Source organism: Acomys minous (assembly GCF_964271855.1).
Source record: "Acomys minous genome assembly, chromosome: 14".
In the NCBI taxonomy this organism is placed as follows: Eukaryota; Metazoa; Chordata; class Mammalia; order Rodentia; family Muridae; genus Acomys; species Acomys minous.
In genome coordinates, this window is record NC_140496.1 from 6,261,711 (window position 1) to 6,278,704 (window position 16,994).

The 16,994-nt window shown below is 46.7% G+C and overlaps 1 protein-coding gene across 5 annotated transcripts in view; it reads right to left on the reverse strand.

The window, feature by feature from the left end:
* Window positions 1-16,994, reverse strand: part of ZC3H18 (zinc finger CCCH-type containing 18) — a 46,874-nt gene that overhangs the window by 19,368 nt on the left and 10,512 nt on the right. For 4 of the 5 annotated variants that reach the window (XM_084755984.1, XM_084755982.1, XM_084755980.1 and 1 more), the window contains 6 exons: window positions 16,789-16,873; window positions 15,837-15,905; window positions 4,328-4,476; window positions 3,938-4,030; window positions 3,105-3,262; window positions 448-565 (listed from right to left, as the gene is read on the reverse strand). In XM_084755984.1, the coding sequence (XP_084612110.1) occupies window positions 448-565; window positions 3,105-3,262; window positions 3,938-4,030; window positions 4,328-4,476; window positions 15,837-15,905; window positions 16,789-16,873 (672 nt within the window). The remainder of the gene's footprint in view (window positions 1-447; window positions 566-3,104; window positions 3,263-3,937; window positions 4,031-4,327; window positions 4,477-15,836; window positions 15,906-16,788; window positions 16,874-16,994) is intronic. The other variant, XM_084755983.1, reaches the window with a different exon arrangement.

The window sequence follows — 16,994 nt, forward strand, 5'->3', positions numbered from 1 at the left end:
AGCCAGAGGCACATTCTTAACCAGCATGCCAGATGGGCAAGAATGGTGCTACAAGTGAGGATATTGCTCAGGAGGCTTTCAAGAGTGACACACGCACGAGGGTGACACAGTCTCTTGAAAACTGCCATTGACAACCTTTCCAGCAAATCTAACCTGACAAAACCATGGCAAGAACAATGATTCCAAGAAAGCCCACCAGACATCAGACTATCACAAATGTAGCCAGTGGCTTACGACACGACCAATCTGGACTCAAATTCAGGACTGTGGCTCAGTACATTTTGCTAACTGAATAAGCTCACAGGAAATATACCACAGGAAGGGTTATAGCTAACGGGAGAGGAAGCATACACCACTGTTTGTACAGCTGAGGCAGGAGGAGTATGGATTTGAGGCTAGCCTCCATCTAAAGGAAGAGGAAAGCGTTACCATGGGGACCATACTTACGCGGTAGTTAGGGTACGGCTCTGCTTCTGTGTACTGCACCCTGAAATTCTCGTACTGTCCACCACGCCAAAAACGCTCTATCTCATAGTCATAATAAGGATCTGCATAAGGCTCAAGTCTGAAAAAAGGGCCAAAAGGAAGGAAATCTCATCATTTAAGAAGGCTACTGCAGAACTCTATATAAAAGACATACAGAAGCCAACCCACAAGATGAGACTACACCACGACCATGTGGTGTCTACAGCTAAGAGCACAGGTTGTCAGCAGTAGGATACCCACTATCACCCACTTATCAGTCAATCTGGGGAGAAAAAGCCTGGGATTATCCACAGGTGAAGACAAAGACAAATCTTCTGTATCCATTTCTGGAGAAAACACTCAACAAAATAGGAAGTGGTATTTTCTCAATGAGACTAAAAACATATTCTAAAAAGCACTTTAAGGACTGTGGGATGGCTCAGATGGTGAGACATATGCTGCACAAGCCTGATGATTTGAGTTTGGTCCCACGAAACCATAATCCCACAAAGCTGTCCTCTGACCACACGTGTGCTATGGCACTCCTGCTCACACACCATATATCATATGCATGTACACACACACACACACACACACACACACACACACACACACACACACGCACACCATTACCACCAACAGGAGCAGCAGCAGCACTTTTAAAACCAAAGCTGGAGAGAAACATTGAGGAATTCTCTGAACATTAGGACACGGTGGGTCTCATGACCACTTGCCAATGAGGAGCCCAGAGAGGCAAACTTATCTCCAGTTGCCATCCTGTGACACTATACCTCAACAGCCCACGACAGCCAATTCACACAACCACCCTCCCACCCACCTCAGTAAGGCAGAAGGACAAAGCCTAACACGGAAGCCTTATCCTCCCAGCTACCCAGCTAGTAAGAGGCCGTGTACACAGAGCCCATTACAACAGCAGAGGGAAGGTACTCGGGAACGGCACACACTCAGCCAGGAGTGCAGACCTCACCCCAGTGCAGCACTCAGTGAGAGGACACAATAGCACTCCCCATCTCTACACAGGCTCATCCTGCACGGGCTCATCAGCATATCCCCAGTGAAAATCAAGAGCAATAGTGCTGACACAAGCCCAGCCCAGGAAACTCCACAACCAAGATGACATCTTCTGAAGCTCAAGAGCACCGGGAAGAGCTCTGCGCTTCTGTGTGCTTTTATTTGGTGCAAGAGCAAAGCAGGTCAGGACACTCATTAGATGGCATCTTTCAGTGTCCCACTGAACCGTGTGGATACCTGGCTACTCTCACCTCAAAGTCCTGCACTACACTGGTGAGAAAGTTCAGAAACTAGGGAAGGTGTGCAATGAACTAAAAGAGTAATTGTAACACCCTAACAATCAAATTTATAAGCTGCTTACTTTTGGAATTCTCATTTCTGAATTGGTGATGCAAACCACAGACTGCAAAGCTTGTCCACACACCACATCACCTTCCTAGCTGATTCCTACCTGGGAAGCATGGACACAGAGTGTGGGAATGTGTGCTTGTGTGCGTGCCTGAGTGGAGGGTAGGAGCTGGGCAGCTGCAGCTCAAGCAATGATGCTGGAACACTACTTATTCTTTTCATCCTTTTATCAGCAAGTAGCCAGAAACTACAGAGATAAAGATGGTAGAGAAGTGTTTCTCTAAGACTAAGACAGTGATTCAACAGGATCACAGCACCTCCAGGTCCTAAGCCCCAAGCCTGCGTCCTCAGCAGGCAGAACTGTGACCCATTCTTCCCGGTAAAGCTGGGAGCCCCTGATGAAGAAGCAGAAAAGTAGCACCTTCAAGGCCACACCGCTCCCCTGGATGACGTTAGTCCTTAGCACCACACAACTCCTTCACGCCTTCACGAGGGTTTTTGTTCCTTTTTTCAAGATAGGGTTTTTCAGTGTAGCCCTGGCTGTCCTGGACCTCTCTGTAGACCAGGCTGGCCTCGAACTCTTAGATCCATCTGCTTCTGCCTCCCCGGTGCTGGGATTAAAGGAGTGCGCCACCACTCCCAGCTCTTTTGAGAATTTTTAAAGACCAGCATTAATGTCTGAGGAGGGGACTGAAGAGATGGCTTGATGATTAAGAGCACTTGCTTGCTGCTCTTCAGAGGACACAAGATGGGTTCTCAGCTCCCGTGCTGGGTGACTCACATCAGCCTCAAAGTCCAGTTCCTAGATCCAAGGCCCTTTTTTGGTCTCCATGGATTCATACACATATAACACAAATAAATCTTTTTTCTTTTTTTTCTTTCTCTCTCTCTCTCTCTCTCTTTTTTTTTTTTTTAGACAGGGTTTCTCTGTGTAGCCTTGGCTGTCCTGGACTCCCTTTGTAGATCAGGCTGGCCTCGAGCTCACAGCAATCCGCCTGCCTCTGCCTCCCGAGTGCTGGGATTAAAGGTGCGCGCCACCACACCTGGCTATGAATAAATCATTTTTTTTAAATGCCATTGCCTGAATAGCTGAGGAGAGGGGTCAAGGGCATAGACTTAACGCCGAGCCTGTAGGGACTTGAGTCCACCCCAGAGGCAGCCTCCACAGAAGCCAGAGTGTGGAGATAGTGCCCCGGGGACCTGCATGCGGTATTCCTGACAGGGCATGAATAGGTCAGGGCAAGCAGAGGATCCCTTACGTTGTGTCTCTAACGTCTCTTGGGACCCGAGAATTCCAATCTCGGAAGACTTCATTTTCCTTGTCAAACTCGCGGTCGTCTTCACCGATGGTTACTGTGAACCTTTTTTCTTCAAAGTCGGGTTCCTGCTCTTTCCGAATGGTTGCTTTTTTTAAAACCTAGCAGCAAAGACACACATCAGTGTGAAATGAGGACCTCCAAAGCCACTGGAAGGAACACAGGGAACCCGAGACCAGCAACACCAGTGACAAAGGGTGTGGGCAAACACAGGACCCCAGCCTTCTCCTGCAGGCTTTACAGGAGGTCGGCTGGTCTGCTGTGACTCATTTGCATTGTGAGCATTTAATCCAGCACAGGGGGTCCCAGAAGGCATGTAGGCAACCTTTATTTCAGTCTCCCTGAAGAGAAAACAGGCTGGGTGTCAACAGACACACTGGTGGAAGGTGGGTATTAGGAGCCACAGTGGGCAGGCAAAGGGAAGCCTGAGAGAGCTAGCAAGAACAGACACTGGGTCTCAGTGGAGCAGACAGTAGGTCTCTGCCTGGGGTGGTGGCCAGAGAATTCATCATTTGGGCTGCCCATGCCACTTAAAAATGTTAAGTCTGCATCCAGGGAGGGTCTCTCTGGTCTACTGAGATTTGTCTGTGACTGAGCTTGCCACGCAGAGGTGGGTAAATATTATGTCTCACTCTTATTAAAAAGGAAGCCCAGAAATGCTCTCATAGCTTCTGAGGCTTCCCCGAGTTTACATCCTCTCTGGATCAAAGTTCTGTCAGGCCCACTAGAGGAACCACAGCTGCTGCTTTTCCTCCCAGAGCACACTGAACTCTTACCTCCTTTGCATGTCTGAGTCCACGTTCCCAGGCACTCTCCGTTGGGGGTTCTGGAGGGGGTGGAGGCAAAATCTCATCCACTACTGGCCCACCCTATTAAAAAATGGGAAGGAAATATTGAAAAAGCACTTTAAAACCTATAAGGAAACAGCAAAACATTTAAAAGACAAGCCAGCTAGCCACACAACTGGTTCTCCTGCCCAACCACCCACAAGCCTGGAACATCCAAGGTACTTCTACACAAACACAAGAAGCCCTGAATAGGTGTTCCTTGACCCTCAGGAAAGATGCCTTTTCCACAAGGAACACTAGTTTGTCTTCAGCCCAAGATTTAGAAAGAACTCAGGTAGACAAAACTCCCATCTGGTGGCAACTAAAGAGCTCACGCACCCAAGGGTTGGCAGGCATCAGAGGGTGAGGTCCAAGAGGCGGGGCACCGTTGGGTGGAAAAGGTTCAGCTTTGGTGATGAGGGAGTAGTTGCCCTTGTCATTCACTCCAGGGTGTATAAACCTACAGTTCATGCCCCAGGTGCAGTTTCCTAGGGAAACAAAAGTCCAGTAAGAAAAGACACCAAGAGCCCAACAGTGGGAAGGCAGCAGCTGGGATGTGCAGCCCAGCACTTACTGACAGCATGGGAAGCAGCCACCAGCCCGTGTCTGCTCTCACAGGTCACTGGGCCTCTGCCAGGAAAGCCCTAAGCCAGCAACAGCCCCGCTTACCTCTCCCTCTGTGTACACAGTCCTACAGGGGTGAGCAGGGCAGGGCTAGGCCAGTGGGTCAACAAAGCTCTTCCTTGACCAGAGCTGCTGCCTAGAGCCCCAGGCCTACTCACAGTCTGCAGGTTCTGTACCCCTGGATTCACCACCCATAGATGAAAAATATTCTTTGTGTCCCCCTGAACATGTAGAGACATTTTGTGTCTCCACTCCTTAAACAGTACAGTATAAAAAGGATTATAAAATACCCCGATAGGGTTTAAGTCACAACAGGGCATGTGTTACAGCATCTTGCAATATATCCTCAGATTAGTGTCCATGGGCATTCTGGATCCCACCTCCTACGGATGTCATGGAGAAACTAGGCACAGGAATTATCTGAGCACCAATTAGAGCAGAGAAGCCAGAGTCCCCAGAGTCAGGGCAAAGGCCACAAGAGAGCCTTGGGGGACCTGCGGCAGGGGCCTGGACATTTCCTTGGACTCGTGCGAAGGTAGAAATTGATGGGAAACACAAATGTTACCAGATTTCTGTTGAGTCTATCCCAAAGTGGTCCTCTCCAAACCACTTCAGGATTATTTCTGGTCCTTAAAAAAGTGTGATATGGCAGCCAGGTGTGGTGGCGCACGCCTTTAATCCCAGCACTCGGGAGGCAGAGGCAGGCAGATCGCTGTGAGTTCAAGGCCAGTCTGGTCTACAAAGTGAGACTAGGACAGCAGGGGCTACACAGAGAAACTGTGTCTTTAAAAAAAAAAAAGTGATAAATTAAGCTACCTTAATTTATCTAATCAACCAAACTACTATTGAGCTTTTATACTTTGCTCACAAATCATAAACCAAATCCCAGGACTACTGAAGGGAACTGCTCAGTGCAGAATGCTCAGTGTCTCATCTGTACATGCACCACTCGAAGAAAAAAGAAAAATTTCTATGTAAAGCCAGGCCTGGTGGTGCACACCTGTAATCCCAGCACTCAGGAGGCAGAGGCAAGCGGATCACTGCCAGTTCGAGGCCGGCCTGGTCTACAAAACAAGTCCAGGACAGCCAAGGCTACCAAGAAACCCTGTCTCAAAACAAAAGCAAAACCAAAAAAATCTCAATAGGTTCTCTGCACAGTCTAGTAGAGGGCTCTTAAGACTTTAAACAAGCTTCATCGATTGATCCGTGTAATCGTACATAATTCAAGACTATATTCGGTCTGAAACAGATATTCCAGTTGAGCATTTTTGCTAACAAATAATGTTTTCCTTTATGTAGTTAAGTAGAAATAATCACTTAGTACTTAGAAAAAAGGCAAGTTTCATCTTTAAATATCTTAACTGCTTAAGCCTATATTAAAATCAACCTAAGACAGAGTAACAGCATACTAATATACTCAATTGCTTTCCTGCAAACACAACTATGATAAATAAGTTTTTCCATTCCTGAAGTATTTAAGGATTCACATGCAGGTTATGTGAGGCTGGAGCTTTAGGAAACAACGATGCATCCAGGCATCGAGGATAGATGCCAACACCTCCCAATTGTCGAGGGTAAATTCTCCATGCACTTCTCAACCCTGTTTATATAATTAAAATGAAACAAAACCTCATTATAGAAAGCCAGGAAGTGCAAAAAAGAATCAAGTATATGATTATATATTATTATATGTAGTAATAATATATATATTACCCAGTTAGTAGATGAGTGTTTGCAAAAAACCAACCCAATTGTCTAATCTCTCATCACTTATATGGGCAGAAAAAAGTTAAGAATATGTGTGTGGAAGGGAAAGGGGGAACAAACAAATGGAGGAAAAGTGAGGATACAGTATAGCCAGAGGAGATACACTGCAAGCACTGGACAAATGACCAAGAGTGCATGAGCCCCATTTATAGAGGTAAACTTCCTTTTCTTTTAAATTTTATTTATTTAATATATATATCATGTTTTTTCCTACACTCCAGAAGAGAGTATCAGATCATATTATAGATGGCTGTGAGCCACCATGTGGTTGCTAGGAATTGAACTCAGGACCTCTGGAAGAACAGACAGTGCTCCTAAATGCTGAGCCATCTCTCCAGCCCCTAGAGCGCACATACCGTTATTGCTGGGACTGTGGGGAAATGAGAACTCTCTTCTCACCTGAGGGCTTTGTATAGACTAGACAGGTACACTATTGTCAAGCTACATTCTTAGCCCTACCTTCTAACTGCTCTACTGTAAGTAAACATTACTTCTGTAATTAAAAAAAAAAAAAAAAAGAAATCTCATGCCAGTGATGGCTTAGCAGGTAAGCACTCTGGCCACTCAACCTGATGACTTGAATTTGATCCCCAGAGCCTACTCCTATTGACCATCCTGAGATCCACATACATATGTGTTCTGTCTTCTACAAACTTAATTTCTTAGCTGGGCATGGTGGCACATGCCTTTACTACCAGCACTCAAGAGGCAGAGGCAGGTGAATCTCTGTGAGTTGGAGGCCAGCCTGGTCTACAAAGTGAGTCCAGGTCAGCCAAGGCTACACAGAGAAACGCTGTCTCGAAAAACAAAACAAACTTAATTTCTTTCTCTTTTCTTCTTGGCTTTTTTTTTTTAAAGAGACAGGTTTCTTCTCTGTGTAGCCTTGGCTGGCCTCGAACTCACAGCAATACACCTGCCTCTGCCTCCCGAGAGCTGGGATTAAAGGTGTGTGCCACCACACCTGGCCTCTTTCTTGTTTTTTGGGGGACAGAATTTCTTTAACAGCGCTGGCTGTTCTAGACTCATTCTGTAGATCAGGGTGGCCTCAAACTCACAGAGATCTGCTACCCATCCCAAGTACTGGGATTAAAGGTGTGTGCCACCAATGTCTGGCTTTCTTTCTTTCTTTCTTTTTTTTTTTTTTTTCCTTTTTTTAAGGTTTTCACTATTTTGCTTTGGCTGGCCTGGAACTCATTGCATATAGACACAGCTTGCCTCAAACTCAAGAGAAGTGCACCTGCTTTTGCCTCTTGTGTGCTCGATAAAAGGTGTGGGCCACCATGTCCAGCTATTTCTGGATTTCAGAGGGCTATCTTTCAAAGGAAATCTTAATCAGCAATTCTTTATTAATTTTTATCCTTTGGTAGATATATTTAACATGAGAAATATTTATAGTAAAATGGGACTATATGTAAATAAAGAATATGTTCTTTAAAGAGCGTACAATGGCTCTGGGTGGGTATGACAGAGCAGACCTTTCATTCCAGCACTCAGGAAAAAGCCTGGGCTATATGCTATCCTGTCTCCCCTACCCTATACCTCAAGAACCTTGTACCAGAAGTAGTCACCAAATGTATTCCTTCATTTTTTTCCTGAATACATATACACTCTGGGCTGATCTCTGCTACTCTTGCACATAAACAACTTAGAAAGAAAAAAAAGTGAACCTGTGTGATTAATAGCAGCAGACTTAAAACTGCGTCAGTAACACAAATACATGAACATGGCAGATCTCTTAGTAACAATCAAGGAAGCTAGCAGATGGTAGGAGGCAGCTGCCCTCTGGCCACAGTCCCCATGTCCAATGGCCAAGATCCACCTACAAAAACATGTGCAGACACTAGCAGGAGCGAGTATACTGTGGCCGTGTGCATAAGCAAATGCATGTGTCTGTTAGGTCCAGAACTGGGCAGACTGTAAGCTTGGGATATGTTGTTCGGATTGGCTATCATCAGCTGCGCGATCACCACCAAGGCAATGCACCTGTCAGAACAGGGAAGGCAGTTGTGCAGTGTCACTTTCCAAACAAAGCACTTGTTTTTGCCCCTGCAGGTGATTTTTACTGAGAAATTTCAATTGTCTATTTAAAAATAAAAAATGTCAGCATGTGTCTATATTTTTAAATGCTGGGGGAAGCTTGGCATTGTTTCTTCTGTGCAGATGCATGTGAGGCAGCGTGGCAGGCAGCGCCTATGCCGACTCTCTGCTCTAGATCTGGTGTGGTGCATAGGAGGCAGCAGGGCCTTCCAGATGCTCTGCAGTCCTTACCACGTCTCCACTAGATGGTGTGAAGTCCACCCCTGCAGCAGCACTGAGACTGCTCACCGGTTGGTCTGAATGGGCTTCTGCCCAGGAATTCTGCTGTAACCTTACAGAAGTCAGCTAGACAGGCCACTGAGCACTGGAGAGCAGACATGCCCAGAAGCCTAATTCTCATTTGGGAGAACAGAGCTGAATACCAACAGACTGACTTCTCTTTTTAAAAAATGTTACTTACTTTTCAATGTATGAGACTTTTGTCTACATGTGTTTATATGGGCGTACTATCTGTGTGTCTGGTGCCTGTGGAGGCCTGAAGAGGGCACCGGATCTCCTGGAACTGGAGTTACAAATGGCTGTAAGCTCCCATGTGGGCCCAGAACTGACCCTGGCTCTTCTGCAAGAGTGGCAAGCATGCAACTGCCGGGCCAGCTCTCCAGTCCCCAGACTACTGTTTATAAACCACCAGCTCGTAGCCTTCCCAATCTGGCCTGGCTCTGTGCTTCACTAGCTGCACCTCAGAGCCAGGCGCCGTCTAGGTATTGTCTAGCCTGAAGGTTACCATACTATGTAAAAGTTGTGCGCAATGAATGGTTTCACTAGAGTGACAAATACTTAAGGACTGAACCAAGGTGAGGCTTATACAACTTGGAATATGGACTAAGAGTGGGAACATTTTATGGCACTGGAGAGGCAGAGGCAGGAGGATCTCTGAGTTCAAGGCCAGCCTGGTCTACAAAGTGAGTCTAAGACAGCCAAGGCTAGACAAAGAAACTGTCTTGAAAAAACAAAAAAACCAAACCAAAACAAAAATTACGTAAACCTTTTGAGCTGGGCGTGGTGGCGCACACCTTTAACCCCAGCACTTGGGAAGCAGAGGCAGGTGGATCTCTGTGAATTCAAGGCCAGCCTGGTTTACACAGAGTCCAAGATAGCCAAGGCTAAACAAAGAAACCTTGTCTCAAAAAACAAAACAAAAATTACCTAAACCTTTTGGGCCAGAAGTAGTGGTGCACACCAGCACTTGGGAGACAGAGGTAGGTGGATCGCTGTAAGTTTGAGGCCAGCCTGGTCTACACAGTAAGTCTAGGGCAGCCAAGGCTAAACAGAGAAACCCTGTCTTGAAAAAAAACAAAAAACAAAAAACAAAAGCAAAAACCCTCAAAAGAGGCAAACACCCCCCCCCCCACACACACACAAAAAAAAAAAAAAAAAAAAAGAGGAAAAAAACTACACCTCTGTAAATTTATATTAAAACAAAAGAGTGAGGTGTGGTAGCGCATGCCTTTAATCCAGCCCTCGGGAGGCAAAGGCAGGTAGCAGATCTTTATGAGTTCTGGTCTACAAAGCGAGTCCAGGACAGCCAAGGCTAAACAGAGAAACTCTGTTTCTGTCTGGGAAAAACCAAAATCAACAAACAAAACAAAAGAAAAACCCCCATCACAGCCACATCCCAATGACCCCGACAAAGGCAGGCAGATCTCTGTGAGTTTGAGGACAACCTCATCTACATAGTGAGATTGTCTCAAAAACACAACAAAACACAATAAAAAATCCCTGTCAAACTTTAAGTTTTCTTACTGACATAGGTGAGGTTGGCCTTTGCATCTGCACGTACATAGTAGGAGTACTTTACTTACCACTATGAAAACTGATCTAATCTCAAGAGTCCCAGAGTGGCTTGGGGGACTCTCACAGGCTACAAGCCACTCTGAGGTATTTCACTTTATAAACATGAAGGAGAATACAAGGACCCAAAGTGAGCAGACACAGCGTAGGTGTACAAAAGGGCACACAAGCACGTGAAAAGGATGCACACTACTGAACATTAGAGAACCCAACGACACAGACACTGTTAGAAATGCTGCTAACAAAGTGGGAAAAACTCAAGGCTACTGCCACAGTGGAGCTCCCTCGGGGTGTCACTCAGTGGTGTATGCTTAACTCACAGGCGCAAGGCTCTGAGGTTCACTCCCCAACATGCCCCCTCCTAAAGCACCATGTAATGTGCACCGCCACTTCCAGACCAACCAACGCTGACAATCGAGTACCCTCACAGCCACACACACGTGCTTGGGCGGTCACATTTTCATTTCTCTTGGATAAACACAGTTGAGGGCTTGCTGTGGTGGTGGGAATGAGAGTGACCCCCGCAGGGTCCTATACCCGAAGGCTTGGCCTCTAGTTAGAGGAGCTGCTTGCCTTGTTGGAGGAGGGGCCACTGCGGTTTCAAAGGCCCACAGCACTCAGCTCCTGCTCCAGCATCATGCCTGACTGCCGGGAGTGCTGAAAGCAGTGCAGACTATTACAGGCCCAGCTCGGAGGCTTCATACGGGAACAGAATCAGCAACTGGGCGAGAGACTATTCTTGCGCTATTTGGCAAAGAACAAGGCTGACAGCAGCAGCAGCAGCAGCAGCAACAACAGGTCTGGAGAGAGAGCTCTATGGTTAAAACCATGCACTGCTTTTGCAGAAGACAGGAGTGCAGCCCCCGGCACCCATGCCAGGCAGCTCGCCACAGCCTAGGACTCCAGCTTCAGAGGCTCTAATACTTCTGTCTTCAGCAGGTATCTGCGCTCACATGCACACTTACCCATATTTAAAAATAATAAAATACTTAAAAACAAAACAAACACAAAATGGGCGCTGGAACGATGGCTCGGTGATTAAGAGCACTGACTGCTCTGTGGAAATGACCTGGGTTCAATTCCCAGCAATCACATGGCAGCTCACAACTGTCTGTAATTGCAGTTCCAGGGGATCCAACACCCTTATACACACATATGAGCAAGTAAAATACCAATGTACATAAAATAGAAAAATAATCATTAAAAAACAAAAAAATAAAAAACACAAGGGCTGGAGAGATGGCTCGGAGGTTAAGAGCACTGTCTGCTCTTCCAGAGGTCCTGAGTTCAATTCCCAGCAACCACATGGTGGCTCACAGCCATCTATAATGAGATCTGGTACCCTTTTCTGGCAGGGATACATGCAGCAAGAATATTGTATACCTAATAAATAAATATTTAGCTGGGCATTGGTGGCGCACACCTTTAATCCCAGCACTTGGGAGGCAAAGGCAGGCGGTCCACTGTGAGTTCAAGGCCAGCCTGGTCTACAAAGTGAGTCCAGGACATCCAAGGCTACACAGAGAAACCCTGTCTTAATAAACAACAAACAAACAAGTACAGTTTGAAGAGAAAAAGAACACCAGGAAATTTAACTCAGGAGCTAAGGTTTGTGCTGAGAGATATGGAGAAATGGGAATAAAGGAAGTAATGCCCTCAGAATGAGAACCCCACCCAGCTAATCCTACAACTTATAAAAAGGCGCAAGGAATTATTTGTTCCTAAAAAGCAACAAATCAAAGTTTATTCAAATGTAATCCAAGAAGGGGGCCAGGTTCCACCTCAAGTAGGCAGCCAAACTTGGCAGCATGGGCTCTGGCTTTAGAGTCACGAAGGATACAGTAAAGGGGTTGTGGAATCTTCCTTCACAGTCAGGGAAGAGTGGCTGAGGCCAGGCGTGTGGTAGGTGAGCTCCAGCATGGAGGCCAGGAGAGGCCGTTACATGACTGTGAAGCCTGGACTGTGCTGGAGAGCCCAGGATGCTGGAGGTACCAGAGCTGTGGGCACCTGTCACGGAGAGCTGCACAGATAGGGAGTGGAACAAACCCAAGAAAAGAGAAGGTGCTGCAGCCAGCAAACCTGGAAGGGCAGAGCCAACTACGCTCTTTGACAGCAAACATAGGACTATGCAGCAGTTCTCAACCTTCCTTTAATGCGACAACTCTTTAATGCAGTTCCTAATGCTGTGGTGACCCACAACTACAATTATTTCATTGCTACTTCACAACTGTATTGATACTATTATGAATCCTAATGTAAATATCTGGTATGTGACTCGAAGGGGTCACAACCCACATGTTAAAAACTGCTGCTTTAGACTGTGTTGAGGCAGTAAAAGACTAGTGTTGATTTTTTAAGGTGAATCAGATGCATTCTGCATTATGATATTGCCACAACTCATACGGGGCTAGGGAATGGTTGGAGTGTGGTCGTTTGAATAAGAAGCTCATATATCTGAATGCTTGCTCTCCAGTTGGTGGAATTGTTTGGGAAGGATTAGGAAGTGTGTCATAGGGGCAGACTTATATTTCTTTTCCTTTTTTTTTTTTTTTTTAAGATTTATTTATTATTATGTATGTAGTACTGTCTGCATATGCACCTGTAGGTCAGAAGAGGGCATCAGATCACATTCTAGATGGTTGTGAGCCACGATGTGGTTGCTGGGACTTAACTCAGGACCTCTGGAAGAGCAGTCAGTGCTCTTAACCGCTGAGCCATCTCTCCAGCCCCCAGACTTGCATATTTCAAAAGCCAGTACCATTCCTGGTTAGTGCCTCTCTCTTTCCCTCACTGCCTCTTACTTGAAGGATATAAGCTCTTAGGTACTACCCCAGAGTTATGCCTGCCTACCATCATTCTCTGCCATCTGCTCATGGACTCATCCTCTCAAGCTGTAAGCCCCCAATACTCTTTTTTTCTTAAGTTGCGTTGGTCATGGTGTCTCATCACAGCAACTGAAAAGTAACTAAGACACTTGCTCAGCCACACAGCCAGTCTATTCTATTCTTCACCTTTTGAGGAATTGCCAGACTTTCATTTTATTTTCCCATCAGCAGTATGCAAGGGTTCCAGTATGCCCATATCCTTGCTAATACAGAAAGCTTAAAAACAAATAACAAGGGCTGGAGAGATGGCTCAGAGGTTTAGGAGCACTGGCTGCTCTTCCGAAGATCCCAAGTTCAAATCCCAGCAACCACACGGTGGCTTACAACCACCTGTAATGAGATCTGGTGCCTTCTTGTGGTGAGCCGGGACACATGTGGGCAGAATACTGTATAAATATTAAATAAATCTTAAAACAAAACAAAACAAAAAAACCCTGGGTGTGATTGCGCACGCGTGTAATCCTAAGCTCTTGGGAAGCAGAGGTAGGTGGATCTCTGTGAGTTCAAGGTCAGCCTGGTCTACAGAGTGAGTTGAGGATAGCCAAAGTGACACAGAGAAACCCTGTCTTGAAAAACCAAAAACTAAAAACAGAAAGCTTTGTTTTATTTCTAAAGTAACATTCCCTGTTACTGTTTTCTTTTTGAGACAGTATTTGTAGCCCTGGCTGGCCTGGCATTAAAGAGATCTGCCTTCCACGTGCTGGGATTAAAAGTGTGCACTAGGCTAGGCACAGCGGTGCACAACTATAATCCCAGCACTTGGGACGCAGAGGCAGCCAGATCACTGTGAGGCCAGCCAGGGCTACCAAGCGAGTCCAGGACAGCCAAGACTACACAGAGAAACCCTGTCTCAAACAAAACAAACAGAACGTGTGCACCACCATGTCCAGCTAAAGCTTTATTTGTGTGTGAGTGCAATGGCTGCAGAGTCCAAAAGAGGGTGTCAGAACCCCTAGAGCTGGGGCTCTGTCTAGCTGTCCACTGCCTGGCTCCTCTGAGAGCAGCACCTTGCTAAGATCTCTCTCCAGCCCTATCAAAAGGGTGATCAATCAGCTGACTTCAACTGAACACCAAGCTTATGACTTGCAGGTAAGAAAAAAAAAATTCTCCCAATAATGGCAAAGCCATCCCAGAGAACTGTAAGTTATATCACTTTCTTTCCTTCTGCATATCATAATGGGATGAGAGAAAAGGAAGCACCAATTAAAAACACCCCAGAAAAGTTACTGTCTATATCACTGTACTGGCTAGTTTTATGTCAACCTGACAAAGCCGAGAGTCATTTGTGAAGAGAGAACCTCAATTGAGAAAAATGCCCAACAAGATTCAAGAGTGGCCTGTAAGCAAGCAAGGCTGTGGACATTTTCTTACTTAAGTCATTTATGTGAGACGGAGGGCTCAGCTTATTGTGGGTGGTATCACCCCAAACAGGCAGTCCTGGGGGTGTGTAAGACAGCAGAGAGAAAAAGGCAAAGGAACAAGCAAGTAAGCAGTGTGCTTCCACGGCCACTGCTTCAGTTCCTGCCTCCAGATCCCTGCCCCTCCTCCTTCCATAATGGACTATGATGTGCGACTGTAAACTGAAATCCCACCCACCCCTCCTCAGGTTGCTTTTGGTTATGATGTTTATCAAAGCAATAGAAACTCTGAGACACTCACCTAAACGCTTCCCGTTTGACTGCAGAAACCTCCCCATGGCATGGCCTCACTCATGGAAACCCAAACACAACTTATAAGCAGGGGTGCCCAGCCAGTGTGATGACTAAGGTAACACTCCTATCCCAGTGTATGCAGATGTCCCTCAAAGAGCTGGTGTGTGTGTTCAATGCATTGATTTCATCTGTTCTGTGCTCAGTAAGTTCTGAGACTCGTGCTGATGTTGGCCTGTCCCACGCAGCTGGCAAGCTTCTGAACTGCAGAGGCATTGTGCTGCAGTCAGAGCAGTACCAATGAGAACCAAGTACAGATTCACACGCATACAGGCCTCTGCTGCTGTAATCTACTCATCAGAAGGGGATGCCTGCACTTATTCCTCATGCCATTACTTGAAAAGGGTCTTCTACCTGCACTTATGTGTCTTGAAATACCAGCGCGTTAAATATCAGAGCTTTTAAGAACGAAGATGCAGAATCACAGCCCTTCATTCTTAGGGTGCTTGGAGCAATGTCAAGTGAAGGTCACCAAAGTACACAAGTGTGTGGGTATCATGTGCACACACCACACAAGTCTGCACACTGCCCTGCACCCCACCCCCAGTGTACACAATCGATTGTGCAATTTAGATGGGCCAACTCTTTTCAGTGGGGATCCCAAGAGCATAATCCCAGAGAAGTGAGCCTGAGCAGGATTTGCTCGACTAGCCCATCATCAGGGCATCTCTCGGCCTTAGGGCAAGGGCAGTGTGTGGGTCATTCCTGGGCACAGCCTTCCCACGAACAGGACAGGATTCCACTGCCCACCTTCGGAAGTCCCTGATGCTCAAGGACAGTGCCATGGCCTCAACCTGTGTCTCCTCCCAGGCTCTAATGGCACTGAGGAGGGAAGGGCCATAGCAGCTCTCCCCTCAAGCCTCCTCCCTGTTGGTGTCCCAGCTGTGCTCCGGATCTAGGAGAAAGAAAGAGGTCTGGCCTCTGGCGCAGGGGACTGTGAGGCACAACAGAGAGTGAACACAGGGTATTTTGTACCTTTAACCTGGCCTCTGAGTGGTATGGAATTTGGTATTGGTGGAAGAAGAGTGGACAATGGTGTCACATCTGGAAGAGAAGTACAGGAAGCTCTTGTGAACTTAGACTGCACACACAGGCCGGCCGGCGAGCAAAGACACCCACGCACAGGAGAAAACACCTTCCTATCTGTCCATGGAAATGCTCAACAGAAATATACCCAAACCACTGTGGCACGTCCAAGCAAGTCTTACAGACTACAGACTCTTTTAAGGTTTTTTGGTTTTTCTTTTTCTTTTTTTTCGAGAAAGGGTTTCTCTGTGTAGCCTTGGCTGTCCTGGACTAACTCTGTAGACCAGGCTGGCCTCGAACTCACAGCAATCCACCTGCCTCTAGACTACAGACTCTTAATTCCACTTCTGATCCCACCCCACCCTCTACCCCCAGCTCTGCAAAGCCAGGGCATCATATTACTTGTAATGTGGTCAGTCCCGATCAGTAAGCAAGACTCAACTGCCCTGCTGAAGCTACTTAACTGCAGTAGGCTTTTGCAGGAATGTCTCTCAAAGGCTATACCTAGCCTTGTCAATGCCACCCCCAAATACAAGACCTGCTTTTTACCCATCTTGTAAAAAGTGATTCTTTCTTACAGAGGTAGGGAATGCTAACATTGGAATAGCTGTCCTTACAGAAACAACTGCCACTGTCTGCTGCAGCCTTGGGTCTGTTGTAAACAGTGGGCCTGAAACCTGCAGGGTAAAATCAATCACCAAGGGACTCTCCTCCAAGGCAGTTTTTAACGTGATGATGGCCCAGTAAAAAGGCCTACTGTTTAGCACCACCTCTTGTGGTCTAGCCTCATGAAGCCTTGCTGACGTGAACAGTGGGCCCAGGTGAGGGTCAAGTACCACACGCCCTAGGAAAGGAGAGGCCACACACAGATGGCCGCAAAAGGCCAGAGGCAGGCAGTTACCTTTCATGAAGAATCGGCAGGTAGGGCGAGGCCTCACCTTCCGGTCACTGGGGTCCTTCACTTCGCCTTCCTCCAAGTCATCATCCTGGAACAGAGGACAGTCATCTGGAGGTGAGCCGGCCCACTTTGCCCACCACACCTCTTCACTAGGCCATAAGCACAGAACCGGGCATGGGGAGCAGCCATCTTTCCACAGCTATGTCTCA